The following is a 20,166-nucleotide window of genomic DNA, read 5'->3' as shown; positions in this document are numbered from 1 at the left end:
GTATGCGGAGCGGACCATCGCTCTTGCCTGCGCAGCTGCAAGTGAAGTGGGGCGAGGCCGGGCTTTCTCCGTGCTCGCCCTTGGCATCCTGGAATGTAGCACTAATCATTGCCGTCACTTCACACTTGATGCAACAGCCGACCTCATACATCGAGAGGAGACATTGTCCAGCGTGACGTGAGAACCAGACAGCAGCACCGCTCGCTCGTGAGAGGTCGTCGGCACGATGGTGGAGGGCAGGCATGGGTCCCGAGTCCAGGGTATCGGCAACACAGCGCTGGGATCTGCATCGTCTCGCAGCTCTAGCCGCATACAAGCTGGGGAGCTTCCAAAGGTTGGGGCCCCTCGGGCTCGCCTCTGCGCATTGCCGTGACTGCTGATCGCCTCTGACAAAGAGCATGCAGGCTGAGGTGCCTGTCCTTTCGACGTGTGTGCGTGTGTGGAGCGGCCAGCTCGTCGACGAAGAGCTGGAGGCGTTGGGAAGCACTGGCCACATCACACCACAATGCCAGAGCTGAGACGAGAGGTGGTGGGAGCGGCGTGAAGAGAACCACATTTGCTCTTTGACGGCGAGTTTCAGGTGGCGTGCACTAACTGCCCTTCTGGCGCCTGCTGCCGGGGATTAAGTCAACACCACTGCTGCACGCAATACTTGTCGGCAGCGAGCTAATCAAGCACTACGCCCTGGCCTGCAGAACAGAACAGAAGCAGCACCCTCGGAATTGACCACTGCTGACGCTTACCTTGTACCGGGAATCACCAACACTCCACACCACGTCCCGCCTGTCCGTTCAGTCTGGAGTATTGCTCTCTATATCCTGCACCAACCACATCAAACCATCGCACCCACTGCTGCCGAGCTCCGCGAGTACATTGAATACGAGCTCGAGAGGTCACTGATGGCTGCACGCCAACGGTAACACTCACCTGATAACCTGCTGCTCGCCGATATCACCAGCTGCACGCACAGCCAAATCCTGGTGGGAGATGGCTTCGATCACGTCGGTCAAGACGAACGGCTCGGGTTCTGCGCCTGGATCGGCATTCATTCCTATCGTAGGCGTTCTCAGCCATGTTTGATGTATGGGCTAAGCAGCTGACAGATGGTGCGAAGGATGATCACTACTCGACGTATGAGTACGAGCATGAGAATGGGTGGCAGGATGATGAGAGCTACTCGTCGTTAGTCTTTTCTCCCTTCTAGCACTCTGATCGATAATATGTGGAAGTATGCTGAGCACCGCCTTAGTGGCCGGACGTTGGCCACGACGACGACGATGTATCGACATGAGAATGGGAGGACATACCATGCTTATCGTTCGTCTCCTCGTATGATGTGACTCGCCAATTTGGTGCTGAATTGCTTCCAGGAGACGGCGAATACTGGCAACCCAACGACGAGAAGCAAAACAACCATGAAGCCATCGTACATCACTTGTGCATCATGACCCTCGAAGATAAGCTGTATCTGGCGCCAATCGAAGATCCGAAGAACATCCTTGACCTTGGTTCGTGAAGAGGCCGTGCTCGAAGGCTGACTGAGCTGACTGTTGATAGGTACTGGAACTGGCATTTGGGCTACTGATATAGCAGACAAGTTCCCCGATGCAGATGTCATTGGAACAGATCTCTCGCCAGTCCAGCCAGGAATGCAACCAGACAACTGCCGATTCGAAATCGACGACTGCTGTAGCGAATGGGTATATCCCCAAGACCACTTCGACTTCATCCACATTCGCGGTCTCTTCGGCTCAATATCAGACTGGTCAACTCTGTACAAGCAGTGCTACGACCATCTTCAACCGGGCGGCTGGATCGAACAGGTCGAATGGTCGATACACAACAGATCTGCTGACGGTACCCTAAGCCCCGATGCCACACTTGCGAGATGGAGCCAGAATGCCTTGGACATCGCGCAGCATACTGGCAAGACCTTCGAAATTGCCGAGAATATGGCTGGCTTGATCAAGGAAGCTGGCTTCACGGAGTTGGTGGAGAAGAGGTTCAAGTGGCCGATTGGACCCTGGAGCTCGAATCCGAAGCACAAAGAGATTGGCCGGTGGAACCTGCTGAATTGGGAGGAGGGTATGGAGGGGTGGTGCATGGCTCCGTATACGAGAGTCCTTGGGGTAGGTGTTGGTGATGGATGTTGGGACACTTGTACTGATCTGTCGTTTCCAGTGGACGTCCTGTGAAGTCGCCAATTGGCTAAAGGAGATCCGAGCGGCGATGAGAGATCGCAAGAAGCATGTCTACCACGAAGTGTAAGTGTCGAGTATTGCAGAGCAGGTTGAAGCACACTGACCTTGACCTAGACGCCTGGTGTATGCTCGCAAGCCTTTGATCTCATGAGGGTGGCAGAAGTATAGTCTGGCGTTAACGAGGACGGAGCATCGGCAATATCCTCGGAATATATCCTCTGATCAGCCTCAGATAAAGCAGCGACAGCATAGCGTTCAATGACAACAACGATACTCTCCTACAACGAAGCAAATGATATATGCATAACAATCGAAACAGACGAGAGAAGAGGAAGAAAACAGAATCCTCGCCTCAAATACGTACGCAGACACACACGTCTCCTCAATCTCGCGTCTGCTGTGCCACTCGCAACACGGCACATTGGAAATTAAAATCCTTCACCGTCTTCTTCTTCCAATCGCCATACTTGACCTTCACAATACTGCAGTGGATTATGCAAACATGCAGTCGCGTCACACTCTTCCCGACACATTGGGTCTCCCGATAGGCAGTCTTCCCACGCGAGAGCCGAGGGGGAGCCCAATCTCGGGACGTTACCATTCACCTGGGATCCACGGCCTCCGGGCACGGCCCGATGGGTTTAGGTTCGAGGTTGGGGAAGGACGGGTTGACCTTACCTTGCCTTTACCTTTACTGTGGGTTATGTATGTGTGATGACACCGCTGGCCTCTTGCTTCGATGATGGATGCATGAGGAGGCGGCTGGGTAGGTACTTGTGTCAACTTGAATTATTCTCATCTAGGGTATCCTATGCAATGCTATGAAAGCAATCCCACTCGAACTCCGTCCTTGACCCCATAGAGAAGCATTACTTCGCACACCCACACGAACTCAAATGCCGTTTAGTCTTGTGATCACCTGAATAGTGGTCACGGTGGTCCTGCCCATCCAACCTCTCATCCTCCTCCGGTCTTCTCCCCAGGAAGCCCATCTCATTCACCTTTGCATGCTCCCGCAACTCATTCGTAACTTTCTCGACCTCATCATCCAGGTCCAGATAGCTCCTCAGGAACTCACCCACCTCGGTGTTTTCGTGGTTACCTTGTAGTGCTGCGGCAGCTTCCGGATCCGAGGAGTAGATGTTGACGTCCGCACCACTGTGTCCATGGGTCGACCAGCCAGTTTGTGCACGGCGCGATACCATGTCGGCGAAGGTGTAGGCAGAGGTGTCAGGCTTTGTGACCAAAGCTTCCATTTCATCAATGGAAGGATCGTGGATGCCAAGGTTGTTCTTGAGCAGGACTTTTAGGTATTTGTTCAGGTTCTCGCTGTTGGGGTCTGTGTTTGGGTCGCCGTCTGCTGCGCTGCGCTTGTCGAGGTGGACATGGTACTCATGGGCGGTATGGCTGGCGGACTGTGAAGCGTTGGCAAGGACGCCGGGGTACCAGAGATAGTCTGGGTATGCGGCATGGAGCTGTCGGGCTGTGGCGAGGCCACCGGTCTCGTGGTCGGAGGTGCTAACCATGAGTGTTGGGGTGTCGGTCTCCTCGATGAAGTCTAGAACGGCGGACATGGCGTGGTCGTACGCGAGAACTTCGCGGACTTGGGCTGCTGGGTCGTTGGCGTGGCCGGCATGATCAATACGAGAGCCTTCAATCATGACGAAGAAGCCTTTGTCGCTGTCCTTGGTCGCTGCTTCCAAGATCTTGAGGGCAGTCTTGGTGGTCTCCTCGAGGCTGGGGTAGATCTTACTCTGATGCTGGCGATCGATCTCGTAGGGAATGTCCGTTTCCGCGAGGAGTGCCTGTCAACAGAGGCGTGTTAGCCATACTCGATCGCGTCGTGCAGCGCATAGCTCGAGCGATCCACCACAGTTTAGGTCACTGCTGGATGCCTGGTGCCCTTCAAAAACATACCAACAGTGGGAGCTCAGCGCTCGTCCCCAAATCGTCAAAATCACCCCGGTTGTCGATATAATGCCACCCATGCTTCTTGCCAGCAACCTTGACCACATCCACATCATCATGTCTGCAGCTCCCCTCCGTCGTGTTCGGCAAGAAATGGCACCGTCCACCACCAATCATCAAGTCCACCATTCTGCCCAGCGGATGTGTCTCGCCGATCATCTGCAACGCAATCTCATCCTCCATCTCCCGTCGCCTAACGTGACTGGCAAAGACCGCAGGCGTTGCGTCCGTGATACGAGTCGTGACGACCAGCCCAGTGGTGTAGCCCATCCTTTTGGCAGCCTCCATGACGCTTCCGCAGGGTTCGAAGTTCGGTAGCACGCTGATCGCGCCGTTGTAGCTCTTGTCTCCGCAGCTGAAGGCCGTGGCACCTGCAGACAGAAGGGTGTTAGCTATACTCGAGAAGCGCGTACCAGTGTCTCAGACTGTAGTGTACGTGGTGAAGCAAGCGCCTCGTGCAGTGCAAGTCTCGCACGTTCCAATATGATCTAAGCCACTGCCCGATGTCTGGCACCGTTAAGAAACGTACCTGCTGCACTGTCCGTGACCAAGCTCGAACTTGACCTCGTCCTGCTCTGACCAATGAGGTGATCATCGAGAATCAACGTCTCTTCCCACGGAAGCTGCTCCGTATACTGCCTCCAACTCCTCGTCAACGTCAAAGACGTAGGTCCCATACCATCAGAAACCATAAAGATGAGGTTCTTCTTCCCCGATCCCGTCGAGTTACCCTTGCTCGGTGGCCCTTCTCCCGGGCCGTCATCATCCCCTCCTCCAGTCTGGAGGTGATGCTGATATACCACAGCCAATATGACCACGGCAGCAGTTGCAATCAGAGCCCAGACGAACAGTCCTATCTCCCGCCATTTCCGGCTCTTAGAGGATGTGGGCTCTACTTTGTTCGTTCTCTGCCCGGTGAGAAGTGCATCCTCCTCTTCTATGCCGTCTTCGCCGGAGTTTTGGGAGGAAGGACGTTGAGCGAGAAGTGGTTCCTCGCCTCGGGAGGTGCTGGTCATTGTTGTGCGTGTCGGGAAGGAGGGTCGTTCTCAGGGACTCAAAGTAGGACTTGTTGCAAGGAGAGGGTCCGAGAGACTATCGTGGGTGGGTTATGAGTATGGCGGAGATGTGTTGAGGTAGTGATGTTGCTGTTTCCAGCGTGGAGAGCAGCGGACGCGAGGTGTATGGCAAGGGTCCATGCTGACGACGATCACATGCGCCACTGCCGGCATCTGAAACATACCATACTACGACCGCAATCTACTCGTTCTGCTACGCTCACAGTCGTAGTTGAACATTGACACAAGATCTCATGCTGGATAGAGCTTCAAGGCACGCTCGTTCAACAGTTACAGAGTCACTTCTCGTCGGCTACGACAATGTTCCCCCGGCGTAGCGAATGCCGCGAACGTAGGCGCGGAAGCGCTGTATAGCGCGCCTCTCTCTACAACATTGCTTAGGCCGACGGTGCTCGGAGCGTGTCGCGCAGGCTCTCGTCGCTGTCGCCATTCGAAGCGCGGCGGCCACTTTTTGTGTTAGGGGCCCTTGGAGATATCACAAGTCAAGGAAACTGTATTGCCATGAAGTATCTTCCCAAAGGCATCGCTCATGCTGCTAAGCTCATGCAACACCACATTACCCGCCGTAGCCCATCTACCTCTCATTGCACTGCAAAGTCATCGCTAGTTGGTTCGTATCCTGTCGTATCATCGTATCTTCCGCTCCCTTCATGCTCATGTCGTAGCTCATCGCACGTTGCTCCGGCTTCGACCATAGTCTCGACCGTCGAACTTCTGTTCCCATCGCTCCTCATCTACCTCGAGATTTCGCTCTTTCTTGTTCTTATACTCGCGCCACTGGTTCTCTGCGGCATTCGCTCCAAGACCACCTACTATGGCGCCCAATATAATGTCGCGCTGGCGATGCTTCTGTCCGAACTCTCGGCCAGCCAGTCCGCCAATAACGGCACCAGCGATACCGACGCCCAGACCACGTCCACTTGTGTCGAATGCGCCTTGGATTTTGTCTTGGATGCCGCCGCCTCGCTCGCCTGATCGAGAGCGGCTGCGGGAGGGCGAGCGAGAGTATGAGCGATCGCGACCACGGGATCCTTTGGTACGTCTGCTGACATATGATTCCTGTCTGTCGAGTGCGCCGTCTGATCGGCGACCATATTGCGCCACTGTGCCAGCGCCGTACGGTCCTTCGGTCCCAGAGCGGTAGCTCTCCTCGCGCGCTGGTAGAGGTCGGTTCATAGGCTACATCAACGTTAGCAATGTTCACATCATGTCCACACCGGCATTTTGACGAACGACGAGTGGTCCTGAACTTACAGGTCCACGATATCTCTCCGTTTCCTCGACTACGCGATCGTAGTCGCGATCGTCATCGTATCCACGACCGCTTCCCGCCTTGTATCTGCGTCCGCTGCGCTCGTCATAGTCGCTGTCATCGTCGTCGTAGTATCTGCTTCGCGGTGGCTGAGAACGTGGGCGTGGGGCGTCGCGGGCATAGCCACCACCGCCTCTGTAGTCGTCGTCGTAGCCTGATGCCATGGCGCTGTCTCGTCTGTTGTCCTTGTCCTTGACCTTGAGGATGGAGGTAGCGACGACCGAAGCCCGCCTCGACTCTTTGATGTAGTTGAGATCAGTGGTGTCGAGGACGGATTCAGCACGTCGCTTAGGATCGTCGATTTCTTGTTCGTATTCTCTGAGGACCCTGTCGCTCTCTTCGCTTTCTTGTTGGAGGGTGCCGGGACGATATGCTTCTCGCTCCGGTGAGGGAGGGCTGTTGCGTTGCCTTCTTCGCGAACCAGGAGGGGCGGCAGTGTAAGCAGTCGCACCGACGGCAGTACCAGTAGCGGCAGCGGCCGCCGGAGTTATGAGCTTCGAGCGAGGTACAGCGCTCTTGGATCTCGCGCGGGAGGCTGTGTCAGCAGGAGAGCGTCGTGCGTCGCGCTTCCTCGATGACGAAGCATGCGAGGGCGTCTCACTGCTTTCCTTGCGCTGCTTCTCTGGATCGGTGAACGGTCCGCGATAGGGGACGTATGTCTCTTCGACCTTCTTGCCGTTGACGTGTTTCCTGTAAGAGTCCCAGCCTTTGTCGAAATGCTTGTCAGTGAGGTAGCTGATAGCCTCGAGAGAGTTTTCGACGACGCCCTCCATCTGCGACGGCGAGACTCGGCACCAGCCTCAGCTCGAGGGGCTCTGGTGGGGCGTGGCGGGAAGCTTCTGGTGTGACGAGCAGCTGGGCAGAGGGGCAGGGCGGAGTCGGCCGGAGTTTCGAAAATGACGTGAGGCCGCTGCAACTTGCAAGTCGGTGGGATGGGATGGCACTACATGTAATAGCGCTGCCCGATGGGCGGCAATTCGATGCGGGGTCGACGAAAGTGTCTGCTGATGAGCTCGAGCCGCCGACGCTGTGAAGACTGGTCCTGCTGTCCTCCCTTCTCGTTCAGTCTTCCTTTGCAGCAGACAGTTGTAGTGGTGGTGATATCCAAGTGGGCGGCATTCGATATCTGCCTGCCTGATGATGGTTGTGCGGCGTGCCAGCGAGGATGATGTATCACGTGGGCCGGCGTCCGAGGTGCAAGACACTTGCGTGGGGTGCTGTTTGTCCGCGTGGTGGTTGAAGTGAGTCGAGAGAGTGACTGACTCTTGCTGCGCTGAAGCATGCAGAACAAGCGGCGGCGAGCTGCTCACGACGCTTTTCATCGCATTCTGACCACTTCACCCCCAAACTCGGCCCTTGACCTATTCGCTGCCAGAACATCTCACGATGTCCTCGATTTCGCTGTGCTGGCAGTCGTCTTGGCGGGGCATGAGATCATCAAGCAGCAAAAAAGCACTGATTGGGCTCCAAGGGATGCTGGCCTGCAGCCGCAAACGTGAGTGGACAACACGCACCCGTGCGGACGATGGCTGTCGTGCTGGAAGCCGCGTTCGTTGCGCTGCTATCCTCACTGCATCGAGCGCGTCAGCGTGAGGCGAGCCGCAAGCGGTGAAATCAAGTGAGATGGCACTGCAGGAACACGGCTACTCCCTCGCCTTCACTCGACGGCAAACATGCGACGGCACCTCTGCATTCACTCGTGTCGCGCCGCTCACCAAGGACCCTGAACGGGTTCCCTATGACTTGTCGATCAGAGGTACTCGTGGGGGAGACTGTGCCATGTTTCACTGACGTGAGCAGATCGAGGCCAGATGCAGGACGCACTTCCAACTTCAGCGACACCATGGCTACACATGCTATGTTGTGCGAATGTGCCCAGTTCGGCGCTACCACATGGTTGAAGGTTGGCTACTTGACTGCACATGCACCTTTTTCACTAAGCATGTCGTGCCCGAGGAGAATATCCAGTGCTTTGGACCTTCCTGAAACACTGGAAGCATCATATGCCACACATTACCTTCGAGGATGTCCTCAACGACACCACAGTCCTCGAATTCTCCTCGAACCCCATGCTCCGGCACTAAAATCCTTGCGAAAATGTTGCAACAACCACGCACTCACTTGCCTGAGCACCACATCGCAGCGGCATTTCCAGGCTAATCACCTGGTATCCAGCAATTGTACAACCCTCACTAAAACATGGACTTCCTCTCCGAATTAGAGAGCATGGCCACAACGGCAGATGTCGACCTAACCGAAGACATGAATGAGGCCGTATTACGCTGGCAGAACGTCTTCCACTACTCAGCCGAAGAAGCCAAGGCGCAGATCATGCGACCCTACAATGCCGCAGTACAGGCCTGACTCCTCTGAAGTCGCTTCTCCACAGAACAACTACCCTGTCTGGTACTTCTTCTACGGTACGCTGGCAGATCAAGACGTTCTTGGGAGACTCTTTGGTACCTTGGACGACTCAGCCCAGTACGAATTACGACCGGCCAGCATTACGGGAACGGGAAGTACAAGGCTTTGGTGGATGACATGGGCATATATCCAGCCCCTAAAGTTGAAGGGCATGCTTTCCTGGTCCGGTCCGAGGCGCATGAAGATGCACTCAGATATTATGAAACACAGGCATATGAAGTTGTCAGATGTCGGATCGAAATGGACGATGATGGTCAAGAAGTACGGCGTGGCTTGACCTTTCGGTTCAGAGGCGACAGATGTTGAATGCCCAATGTTACACCAGCGATTCCTTTCGCGGAATAAATGGCTTGGCTCTGTGACAAGCGACGCCATGGCGCTGCGTTGGCTGAAAAGTGGCTGTGATGAAAGGGCGGAGCTCGAGCCACTCCCTGAACTCCAAGGGCGCGGTCTCACCACTCAGTAACTGATGTTGTACGACCATTTACTGCATGTCAGTCGGAGGGACTACATCGACCGCGATTGCAAGAGGACGCGACCACAAGAGCCCTCGAATTGGGAGGTGTTCGTTGCAGACTTCGGCTCAGCATGATGGCAGCATCGATTTCGCAACAGGCTGAGCTCATTTGGTCACAAATACAACCAAGCCCAGTCAGTTCAGGGCATAGTGAGGGAGCTCTCGTCCAGTTCGCGCAGTTTGACAACACTGGCGTCAGGATCAGACTGATCCGAGCCCACACCAGGACAATCCGCTTCTTCGCAATATCACACGTGTGGGGAGACATAGCGTGGAGGACGGTGCGATGCTGTAGTAACGAGATCCTGACTTCTGCTAGCAAAGCGAGATTCATCGATGAACGGCTCTTTGGCTTAGTAGGAGAAACTCCCTTCTGGATGGACACTGTGACAGTCAATCAGCGGGACCAAGCCGAGGTCATCAGTACCGTTCAAGCTATACCTGACATATTCAAGGACGCCGAGAAGACTATTGCGATCACGGAGGGAGATGGCTTCGAGCCATGTTGTGCCACAGCGGTGCATGGGTTCAAGAAATGGGAAGAATTCGATGATCGTTTGAAGCCACACTTCGTCGAATCACATGGCATGAGGAGCAGGTCGGACTCTTATCTTAGACGCCTATGGACATTGCAAGAAGTGATCTTGTCCCACACGATCCATTTTGTGGCAATGCCGCAAGGTGTGTGCGCTCTCCCGTGAGATCATGCTTGCGCTGACTGCACTCAGAATGGTTACCACAGCCGGCCGAGACCGATTCGAGCGATCTGCTTCTGTATGGAGAAGGCTGGCTGCGAGTCAGAGATGCTCTCAACAGTCTATCGAGCGCGTTCGCACAGCGATCGACTGGTGTTGACAACTCACGTGGAAGCAGCCCAGAGTCGGAAGCGCGCTCCGTCGACTTCATCCGAGCATATATCGAAGGAGGGATGGTGTCTTCGACAAAAGTCTTGACAAGAAATTTCAGCGAGGATATATTTTCAGATTCCTTTACCAGCTTTTTCTGGGCTTCCGAACGCATCGCTACGAAGGCACGGGACTATGTCTTTGCTACTATGCCGCAGTTCCCCTGGTATCGTTACCCACCGACTGCCGAGAGCATGACCTTCAGTCACATCTTCTCTGATCTGGCGCAGAAAGCGAGTCGTGCCGGCCATCCATTCACTTCGAGATTCTTGGAAGGTATGACGGGCTGCAGCGTCGATGGGAATGTTTTGAGAAACCTTTGGAAACCAAGCAATACACAGCCAGAGTCTGAGTGCCTTGGAGACTTTGTCAAGCTGCTCGGCTACCGCGTAGACGATTGTCTCGAGGATCAAACGACTCCGGTGCATTTCGCGGCCTTTGCCATCGTGAACGTATGGCCGTCCCGGTGGGGAGCATCCGGCAGGAGCTGTCTTGATGTCATCAGAAGCGCTATCAGCTTCTCAAGCGACCTATGGACCATGAGCCATCGCGTTGGCGAGCTCTCGAAATACGGCTCAAATGTCAATCTTGGTGACCTTCAGCCCTTTGCATGGAACGACGTTGTGCAATGGAGATGCATCATACGCCGGCAGCCAGTTTCAGAAGCCGCCATTTTCCTGGCCGTCCCTAGCCTCACAAAAGTCCTTGACCTGCTGCTGGGTGCGGTCGACGAACATCAAATCAATAAGCCAATGCAGGGAGACTGGGCACTCTTTGAACAGCAAATGCTCGATGCTTGGCACCCGCAAATGCAGCAAGCATTGCTCTTGATGACTGCTATGATAAGCTGCAGGGTGCCTCTGTCTGCGTTCAAGTGGATGTACAAGAGATTCTGGCCTGTCACGCTCGCGCTCCTAGATGGCACAACGTGCATCGGGATGGTTGCCTGGCGCTACGTCTTCCGATTCGCGACGATGACTTCGCAACTTCAATTTGGTTCCCACACTCGCCGTGGGGCGGCGGTGATGATTGCTGCCCAGCATCATTCTGATGCACGACTTAAAGGTAAGGACCTTGCGCTAGTCGATCCGTATACCAAGATACCCATTGGTCTGCTGCCAGACTTTACTCGGCATTTTCACGACGGCACAAGCAAGGGCCTACATGCGTTGACGACGGGCTTGACGAAGCTGTATGGAAACCTCGTTACCCATACTCCAGATGGTGGATTCTCCATCATAGAGTGCCCTCCTCTGGAAAAGGTTAATATTCCGCTGTCTGCAAGAAAGATGGTAAACTAAGACAGTCACTCTAAATCGCCCTTAGCGTGGTGTGCACTTCTCTCCGCGGAACGAAGGGAACATAGCAACGCTTGTACAACACCTGCGTGGAGGGTGGAGTAGGTTCAGATAAGGAAACGTCACGATAGCATTGTCTCAGTACATCACATCGCAGCTGTGTGCCATTATAGGGCCAGGACGATCTTATCCCCCAGTCTTGCGACTCTCACTCGAGAGCCAGCTGTCCACCTGGTCTCCCACCTCCTGCTACGACAACCTCCAAGTCCTAACCTTCCGATCCCCATCCAAAACATAAACCACCTCTGTCTCAGCAACCCCCCCACAATCTCCTGACTCCAAAGCGGCATCGCCCTCCCCTGCGGCCTCTGAACCCTCCATTTCCAATTCTCCTTCCTATCCCACACCATCACAGTCCCATCACCGGCCATGACGGCTAACCTATCCCCTTTCCCATCAATCCACTTCGCCGCGTGAAACCCCATGAAGGTCTCCAGCATGCGCTCAGAAGGTTTGGTGATCATGACGATGACAGAGGCGTTTTTACGTTCATCTTCGGAAGCGGAGAAAGGGTTCCAGAGTAAAATCTCAGTCTTGTTGCAGAGCGCTATGGCGTCGCCGGCAGGTGACCATTCGAGATTTCGGATCCAGGCAGCGAGGTTGGGACGTTCGAGCTTGGCGACGAGGTCGCTGGTTGCGACGGAGTAGACGCCGACGTCGTGGGTGCCTGAGAGGAGGACGTGTTTCCCGTCTGGAGAGAAGTCACCGCTCCAGTTCTGGCCTACTGTGGGTCCGATGATGGAGCTGGCCTTCTTGTGATTGAGGTTCCAGATCTGGTAGGTTTTGTCCCATGCTGCGGTCGCGAAGATGTTGGGGTCTGTTGGGCTGAAGGATGCCCACATTATTGCGCTTGGTGGCCGCGGAGACGGGCGAGTTCGGTTTTTGGGTCGGAGAAGGAGCGGATGATGACTTGAGGGAGCTCGGATGGGGGACGCATGCCTCGTTGGGTGCTGTCGTTGTGCTCGAGGTGGAGGAAGTGTTTTCCGTTTGAGGAGATGGGCTTGGAGCCGAAGTTAGGGAAGCTGCCGGGGAGGATTGTGAGAGATGCAGTTCTGTTCTTCGTGTCTGCGATCTTGAGGCTCTCGACCAATGATGTGCGGATTTCGGCTATCGAGGAAGCAGCCAGCTCGTGATGAGTCTGGAGGTCCTTTTCGATAGCGCCCAGGGCTTTGTCGGCGAGGTTGTCGATGGCGAAGGGCATGGTTCTGGTAACTGATCGCCCAGCTCCATCGATGTGCCATATGATGATGGGGTTGTGCTTTTCCTGACCATAATTCTCTGCTTCTGACAGAAGTACATAGTTCTCCTCGAGGTACCTCTCTTTCGGCGCGAAGAAGAGCTTGCTAACGTTCTGCAGGTGACCAATGAGCTCTGCCTTCAGGTGCTGATCCCAGGAAGTATAGATGCGAATTACTTTGTTAGTAGCCACAGCCATGAGCATGACATCGCTGCTAAGCGCGAACGCAGCACTCTCGGGACGCCGCTCGCTGGGCGGATCGGTGTTTACCAAGTCAAGTGTCTGATCTTCTTGTCCCCTACCAGACCAGAAGGCGTTAGTTATGGTCCCGTACAGCGCGTAGCAAGGTCTTGCGACTGGCGCCGGGCAGGGAGTGGCGCGCACTTACCAAAATTGTGACCCGCCATTCGAGGAAGGTGCCCATTCTGCTGCACGGCCGTTGAGCTCGAATTCGATGTCAACCTCGAAGACGTATTGCTCTAGGAACTTTTCTCGTGACATGAAGCTCATCTTGAAAGTAAGCCGCTTTGTGTACTAGCGTCGATTTGAAGAGCGTTCCCTGCTTCGATGAGATCGTGGATTGCGCTGATATGTTGATTTCTTGGAGAGATATGAGCTCAAAGGGAATGGATTATACAGTGCTGCCGGTCAGTGATCGTTGGAAACATGCCATGTGGGCTGATATATGCTCCGGTGAATTTAATGCCTCGAGTGCTGCCTAGCAGAGAGCTGTGTCGTACGGGAAAGTGCATGCATCGATGTACGTATGACTCTGTAATATTCAGATCCCAATTGGCCGATCGCCTACGTTGTTGCAGCTCTTATGCAAACACAAAGCCTGTGAAGGTCAATTGGCAGCAAGTACGAGGGTGGTTAAGTGCTCAAGCCGGGAAGCCGGAACTAGTGGGTGGCACAGCTGTGACTCCTTCGAGAGAACGCGAGCTGGCTTCGGGAGGATCATCATGTGATCAGCATTCGTAGTAGATTGTCATGTCTATTGCTTTCCCTACCGTTGTTCTTCGTGAGCACGATCTTTCACACTTGCCGTGACCAGCCCAACGGTCCCACGAAGACCCAGGTCATTCTGCCGTCCCATATAACCTTTGACATGCACCGGCACTCGACCCGTCACCCCTCCTGTAAGTCTGTTAATGAGCTAGAGCACGCCTGTATCCATGCATTCCATTCCCAAACGCCTCGCTAAGAATATGCCTCGCTCCAAGGCTGTGAAAGCTTAAGCATAAATCGGATTGATCCTGTCCAGGTACACATCCACCATGCTTTCAAGGCCAGATCATCGATACAGGTGCGATTGTGCCGGTTGTGATGGCGTCGATGCACCTGCACCTGCTGATTGCGCCCCATGTTCCACCGGCTGTGGGTTCGCCGAATAATAGTCAGGCGGTTTGTTCAGTCCAGCCTCGTCTCTCGACAATGTCTGCATCGGTACCGTCAGACCGTGCGGATTCGCCTCCTCTTCCCTCGTCTTGGGCATGTACGGAGGCGGTGCTTCTCCGTGCTCGTTCAAGCCTTCTTCCCTGCTGTAGTCGGTCGACCTCCACCTCCCCTGCCAGTATCGTCTCCTTGCTCGCGCATCGTATGATCCCACGTCTCTTTCTAATGCAGACCCTCGGCGGTTGCGTAGGAATGCACCGTACTTTTGCTTCCGCTTGTACATCAGGTAGGCTGCCACACCAGCAATGCAGACCACGAGAGCAAGGAATACGAAGTAGTAGTTGACGAGCCCAACTGTGTCTCTGGTATCATCATTGTCGTCATTGTGAGTATCAATTTTATTGAAACCAGCGTCAGCCGGATCCGTCTCTGCTGGACTCGTGGTGTCGGTACCGATCTGTGCTAGGGTGAAGGTCGCGGACAGAGCAAGGATGGCGAGTGTGGTGAAGCTTGATCGAATCGTAAGGGAAGTCATAATCGCGGTCGTGATCGCTGAATGCGAATATCGCAAGATAAGTAAAGAGTGGAAGAAAGGTATGTTGCCGTCGCTGTGGCACAGGAGGCGTGTTTATCGGAAGCGCTCGACCCGGTGCATTGTCATGGAGGCAGTAAGTGTCGCTGTTGCCACCTGTTGTCGTCTTGGACCTCACTGTTCCCTGTGATGGTGTTGATACGTAGGAATTGGTCGTGTCTGTCAAGTAAACTTGCTGCTCGTCGTTCAAGTCAGGAGATTCGATTTCATGGTCCTTGCCTCGTCGATTCTTGATATAATGTCCTAGCGCCGGACCTGCCCGCTTATACTAAGCAACAAGCCCGGGCGCAATAATTAAGCTTGTAAAACAAAGTCTTCGTAATAATATAACAACGCAACAACGCCACAACGCAACAACGTAGATTTATTGCTATACAGGTTTCTCGGTATACCGCCCTTAAGAACTATATATACGACTTCTCGCGTAGTCGTAAGGATATTATCTATAAAGTCATTATATACCGGTCCTCTCGATCGCGTACGAGACCCTAACTTGAAGTTTTCTAGTTAAGAATCTTAAAATATAGAACCTAGAAAACCCATATTTTTTATAACTATCTTATAACTAACTAAGACTTCTTAGAGCTAAAAGTTCCCTCTTTGTTAGAAATTCTTTTACTTAAAATCTTATAATCTAAATTTTTTAGATACTAGATATTTGCTTGAGAAACGAACGTAGATGCTGCCTCCGGGTGATGCCCTTGTTGCCCCTAGACCGGACAGCTAGAGGTCCGGCGCTAGGACATGATATCATGCGGCGAGCGCCGCGAAACCACAGGGGTCCAAGCATAGGCGTAGAGCTTAAAACAGATCGGCACGTGCTTTCGGATCTCGGCTGACGTCGTTGCGGCTCCTTCCGCCACATCTGCGGGCCCAATGTTGATATCGTGACTTGCCTCGACAACAACAACCTCCTATCCTAAGCCACGAACACGTCCAATTGGCCCAAAAGACGCCAGAAGCCAACTTTCAATGACCGCAATGCAATCCGGGTTGATATGGCATGCCGAGCAAAAGGAAGCTGTGGGCAGTGCCATCCCTGAAATGTTGCCAATCGAGAAGACCATTGCGGGACTGCGCACAGTGTGTTCCATAGCCGTTGACAGCCGTCTCGAGATCATCAAGAACCCGGAGCTTCAAGAAGCAGCGTAGCACCTGGACGTTCAGAGTACACGCAGGGACCGCTCAAGGCTGTCATGTTCCAGATGATGGCCGTACATCAAGGGTTCATGACATCGAGGGTGTATCCCGTTGCCACCAGTGTTCTCTCCATGCTGGGCGCCAGAACATCTGCTGTAAAAGAGCGAAGAAAAAACACCGCCAGTGCACGGATCGCGTTATCCTGGGCTTGTCCGAGATGACTTACAAGTTACAAAGTATGTAGTTGTTTGCCTCGTTCTGTCCCACCTGTTCCTTGTCACACGACCGGATGCCCGACTAAAGGAGGCTTGACCTGAATGTGCATCTCACGATCGAAGGAGTGAACATAACGGCCCAACACAACGCTGAGGACAGATCCAAGCTTGCACTGTCTGAGTTCGCGAGCAGTTCGCAAAGACGTCGAGCTTCGCTGCTATACGTACTATACTGGGTGTCGTGTCAGCTAAGATCACACCTCTTTGAACTCCAAGCAAAATCGGCCTGCAGCAGCCAAGACCAGCAACGATTGAGTCGACATCATGAGACCTGAACCGAAGTCAAAAATCTACGTCGTCGTCCGCGACGACTACGATCCAGAAGACGGAGAGGACAGGTTCATGACGGAGATCGTCGGCCTGTACAACGATGAGGAAGCTGCGAACGAGACGGCTGAAGAGCACGCAAAGGAGCATCTGCAGGGGTTGACCGATGACAAAGATGCCGAGGTCAAGCAGGAGGGAGGCTGGGTATATCGAGACGACTACCGTGGCGCGATGATGTTCGAAGTCAGGGTGGAATGTCATGGCTTACACATCGGCAAGAAGAGGGCGACGGTGGCTGTTGTTGAGGCTGCTCATGGTCCTGGCAATGATACTGACAGTGATGAGGATGCGGGCATCGAAGACATTCGGAAGCTTGTAAGGAAGCAACAGAGAGTCTAGGTATTGGCGAATGAAGTTGGCTGTGCTTTTCAATACTGACATTGTCTAGTACAACGTTCTACGAGCAGTTAATGCGGCTGGCGCACCAGAGCTGAACGACTACGAGCACCTTCATTGGGCAGGGCCGATCGACCGCTCCGCGTAGTTGATGGTTGACGGATAGGAAGCGGAAGACATGCGCTGCTGCTGATTCGAGATACTGTGCTTAGCTAATCCAGAACATCCGTCGAATTCGTCAAAGCCGCGCCGAAACGTGCTCTAGAGACGAGATCTTCTGGCAAGAGTCCACGTGATCGAACTCGCATTCGCCCTCGGGAGCCGCACAGCTTCTTCCTTCCTATATCGGGCAATGGAGCCAAAACGCGCTGGAGTGAGACTCGAGGTGACACAAGCTCCCTTGTAGTCGGCATCGCCGAAGATACGATCCGCCAAGACGAGGAATGAAGACTTGGAGGTATGGAGAAGCTCGGAGCTGACCTTGCTGGTTTCTTCTTGGAACACGATACATCGAAGGTAAGCGCAGAGATCTAGCTAGCAGGATCAGGTCGCTGACGAGCAGAGCGTATGGATATGGTAACACAGCCTCGACACCTTCAACGGCAGTAGCTCGGACCGAACCTTGGCCACGGGGTACCCATGTGTATGAGAGCAACTTGCCAAGCGCTCGAGTTTCACCAGCGCTATTCCATCTTCATTGAAGCCATTGGAAAGGGGCTGCTGATGTCCAACCACGTGCCCAAGCAGATCATCAATATCACCAATGTCGTACTAGTGTGGATAACTACAGAGTACGCTTAACAGCTCCAGGGGTCATATCAGATTCTCAGCATTTCGGTAGCGTGCGGGTATATCCTCTCACAACAAGGATGCATTGGCTGATAGTGTTGTTCAACTTGTACTCCGTGATCCAGAGAAAAACCATAATCGTCCTGGACCACACTGGGCCAGGCTAGTCATAACATTAATCCGCTATGGTCCATCGTCTTTTGTAGTGGGGCAGAGCCCAATCCGGTATCGACAGTGAGGTTGACGACAGTAGTAAAACACGATTTCTTTAGTAAATAGCCCTTGCTGCAGGCTCGCCCCACCCGCCAAGCTATCTGGTCCATTCATAGGCCATGGTGTGGTCCATGAAGGCCCAGAACGGCTATAGTTCAATCCATCAAGGATGCACAACACTATTGGCTGACAATACGGCGTACTTTTCGACACGCTTCCGAGATGCTGACAATCCGGAATGGCCCCTGCAGATGTTAATACGAGCTTCAGCACGTGGCAACCGTCTGATGCAATATACAAGGACCTAGGTAGGTCCCCTGTGTGTTCGAGATCCAAGTTCGCCTTCCACTTAGACACTCCCTCAACTTCCAAAGCCGCCATGCGCGCCACTACCGCTGCCGCCATTCTGGCATTCTGTGCCAACTGGGCGATCGCTGCTCCAATCCGCGAAGCAGTAAGTTCGCATGCTAATACTGTACCCCCTCTTACTGACCTGACCTCTTCCAGACTCTAGACGAGTTGACCACCGAGCTCTGCAAGTCCCTTGTATTCCCAGACGTATCTCCACCGACCCAAGCGGAGCAAAAGTGCAACGAGCTACTCGGCGAGGTCAAAGGCGACATTCGGGAGCTTCCAAAGCTCCCAGTCGTTAACCGCTGCGCCGAAGGCCTTCCCAAAGATCTCTCCATAGACCTCCCCGACATTCCCGACCTTAGGGAGATAGCGAGCCGCTCGCCGGAGACGGAAGAGGATCTAAGCCATCTCACCGCAGAGAAGTGCAAGAACATGGCCTTTCTCGCCGTAATGCCCCCAACAGCGGCCGAATTGAAATGCCGCGAACTCCTCAAAGAATCCCCGAACGTCCTTGCCTGCGAGGATGAAGATGACCTCAGCCACCTTACCAAGGAAATCTGCGAGAACTCCGCCTTCCAAATGAATTTCCCACCCACACCCGCCGAGCTCAAATGCCGTGAGATTCTTGGTCTCGACCCGGAAATCGGCCTGCCACAAAGCGCGACGTCACCTCTCCGTCAAGCGCACAACCGTCGAGGAGCTGACGGGTGATATTTGCAAGCACGTTGAATCCGTCGCACCTGTGACACTTCCGAAGGCGGTGCGGGAGAGGTGTGATGGATTGTTGGATCTCAAGATTCCGGTTGTGGAGAAGAGGGAAGAGGAGGAGGATTTGAGGCATTTGACGGCTGAGATCTGTAAGACTTTGTCGTTCCCAGCTGTGCTTCCGCCTACGGCTGCCGAGCTGAAATGTAGGGAGTCGCTTGGCGAGGTGGGTGTTTTGGCGTTGTAGAGATAGCTCTATGATATAAGTCTACGCGCGCTATTGTGTGGTTAAGCGTAGCGACCGAGCGCTAGCCACACCGGAGTACGAGCTTGCGAGTACGTAGGTGAGGCGTCAGCGAGGGAGTGAAGCTCTATCACCAGCCCTCAACTAGCCTTGGCGCCCGCTCTGATTGGTCAACTTTCAAGTTTGAGGGTCACGTGACCTACCGCACTGTGCACTGTTGGCGAACTCGCAAACATATACTCGTCGCTAACGCCTATGTCGTCGTATAATAAGCACTGTACGTTGGGTAGCGGTAGCGTGGATCGCACGCTACTTTGCAGTCTAGAAGGGTTGGTAGAGAGCTCCACTCCGCTACGCTTACCTTTGGAGGTTCACAACCGCCAACAGCACATTTTATGATAGTCTTTGCTTCAGCAAGCTTGTCCTGGTAGAATGCAGTGCGCCTTTTCGTTTGCTGATTGGATCAGCACCTTCGAGGCTAGAAGACCTCTTTGGTACTGCACATGACCACCGTAGCGATGGTATGGGAGAGCTTGCACGGAGGCCCGGGGCCAGTTGGCCAGAGTCAGTACAGTTCGCCGCACCGATCATGGTGTTGTTGAATCAAGGTGAGATGATATGTCGTGTTGATAGAACGTTGGCTGTGGGTGAAGGCTGCTCGGAGCAGCCAGTGGACACAGCTTCGGACCCTGCATGCTCCTCCCAAACAGCATCGACACCACCTGCATGACATAGCAGCAACAGCACCCGATGCAAACATCTTGATTCACTTGAAGTATCACTCTAGCACTCCGGAGC

General features: G+C 54.0%; 8 protein-coding genes across 8 annotated transcripts; 4 read left to right on the top strand and 4 right to left on the bottom strand.

The window, feature by feature from the left end:
* Positions 1-987: 987 nt before the first annotated feature.
* Positions 988-2,352, top strand: CLAFUR5_04602 (Methyltransferase pytC; the record flags this gene model as incomplete). Its single annotated transcript, XM_047903750.1, has 7 exons — positions 988-1,056; positions 1,115-1,182; positions 1,250-1,317; positions 1,371-1,508; positions 1,558-2,129; positions 2,182-2,264; positions 2,316-2,352. 7 exons carry the CDS (start codon positions 988-990, stop codon positions 2,350-2,352), a joined length of 1,035 nt encoding a protein of 344 aa, XP_047760139.1.
* Positions 2,353-3,070: 718 nt separating this feature from the next.
* CLAFUR5_04601 (Repressible alkaline phosphatase) lies at positions 3,071-5,185 on the bottom strand (the record flags this gene model as incomplete). The annotated part of the gene is made up of 3 exons (XM_047903749.1): positions 3,071-4,006; positions 4,119-4,540; positions 4,699-5,185. The coding sequence occupies 3 exons, from the start codon at positions 5,183-5,185 to the stop codon at positions 3,071-3,073; spliced, it is 1,845 nt and encodes a 614-aa protein (XP_047760779.1).
* A 726-nt stretch (positions 5,186-5,911) lies between these two features.
* Positions 5,912-7,330, bottom strand: CLAFUR5_04600 (uncharacterized protein; the record flags this gene model as incomplete). Its single annotated transcript, XM_047903748.1, has 2 exons — positions 5,912-6,424; positions 6,479-7,330. 2 exons carry the CDS (start codon positions 7,328-7,330, stop codon positions 5,912-5,914), a joined length of 1,365 nt encoding a protein of 454 aa, XP_047760778.1.
* Positions 7,331-9,569: 2,239 nt separating this feature from the next.
* On the top strand, positions 9,570-11,704 carry CLAFUR5_04599 (uncharacterized protein; the record flags this gene model as incomplete). The annotated part of the gene is made up of 2 exons (XM_047903747.1): positions 9,570-10,179; positions 10,227-11,704. The coding sequence occupies 2 exons, from the start codon at positions 9,570-9,572 to the stop codon at positions 11,702-11,704; spliced, it is 2,088 nt and encodes a 695-aa protein (XP_047761350.1).
* Positions 11,705-12,602: 898 nt separating this feature from the next.
* Positions 12,603-13,508, bottom strand: CLAFUR5_04598 (uncharacterized protein; the record flags this gene model as incomplete). Its single annotated transcript, XM_047903746.1, has 2 exons — positions 12,603-13,296; positions 13,387-13,508. 2 exons carry the CDS (start codon positions 13,506-13,508, stop codon positions 12,603-12,605), a joined length of 816 nt encoding a protein of 271 aa, XP_047761349.1.
* A 784-nt stretch (positions 13,509-14,292) lies between these two features.
* CLAFUR5_04597 (uncharacterized protein) lies at positions 14,293-14,928 on the bottom strand (the record flags this gene model as incomplete). The annotated part of the gene is made up of 1 exon (XM_047903745.1): positions 14,293-14,928. The coding sequence occupies one exon, from the start codon at positions 14,926-14,928 to the stop codon at positions 14,293-14,295; it is 636 nt and encodes a 211-aa protein (XP_047761354.1).
* A 1,736-nt stretch (positions 14,929-16,664) lies between these two features.
* CLAFUR5_04596 (uncharacterized protein) lies at positions 16,665-17,211 on the top strand (the record flags this gene model as incomplete). Its single annotated transcript, XM_047903744.1, has 2 exons — positions 16,665-17,042; positions 17,116-17,211. 2 exons carry the CDS (start codon positions 16,665-16,667, stop codon positions 17,209-17,211), a joined length of 474 nt encoding a protein of 157 aa, XP_047761353.1.
* Positions 17,212-18,444: 1,233 nt separating this feature from the next.
* CLAFUR5_04595 (Ecp33) lies at positions 18,445-19,130 on the top strand (the record flags this gene model as incomplete). Its single annotated transcript, XM_047903743.1, has 2 exons — positions 18,445-18,519; positions 18,573-19,130. The coding sequence occupies 2 exons, from the start codon at positions 18,445-18,447 to the stop codon at positions 19,128-19,130; spliced, it is 633 nt and encodes a 210-aa protein (XP_047761352.1).
* Positions 19,131-20,166: the final 1,036 nt, after the last annotated feature.

Source organism: Fulvia fulva, chromosome 4 (genome assembly GCF_020509005.1).
Source record: "Fulvia fulva chromosome 4, complete sequence".
Classification (NCBI taxonomy): domain Eukaryota; kingdom Fungi; phylum Ascomycota; class Dothideomycetes; order Mycosphaerellales; family Mycosphaerellaceae; genus Fulvia; species Fulvia fulva.
This window is presented reverse-complemented; position numbering and strand designations above follow the sequence as displayed.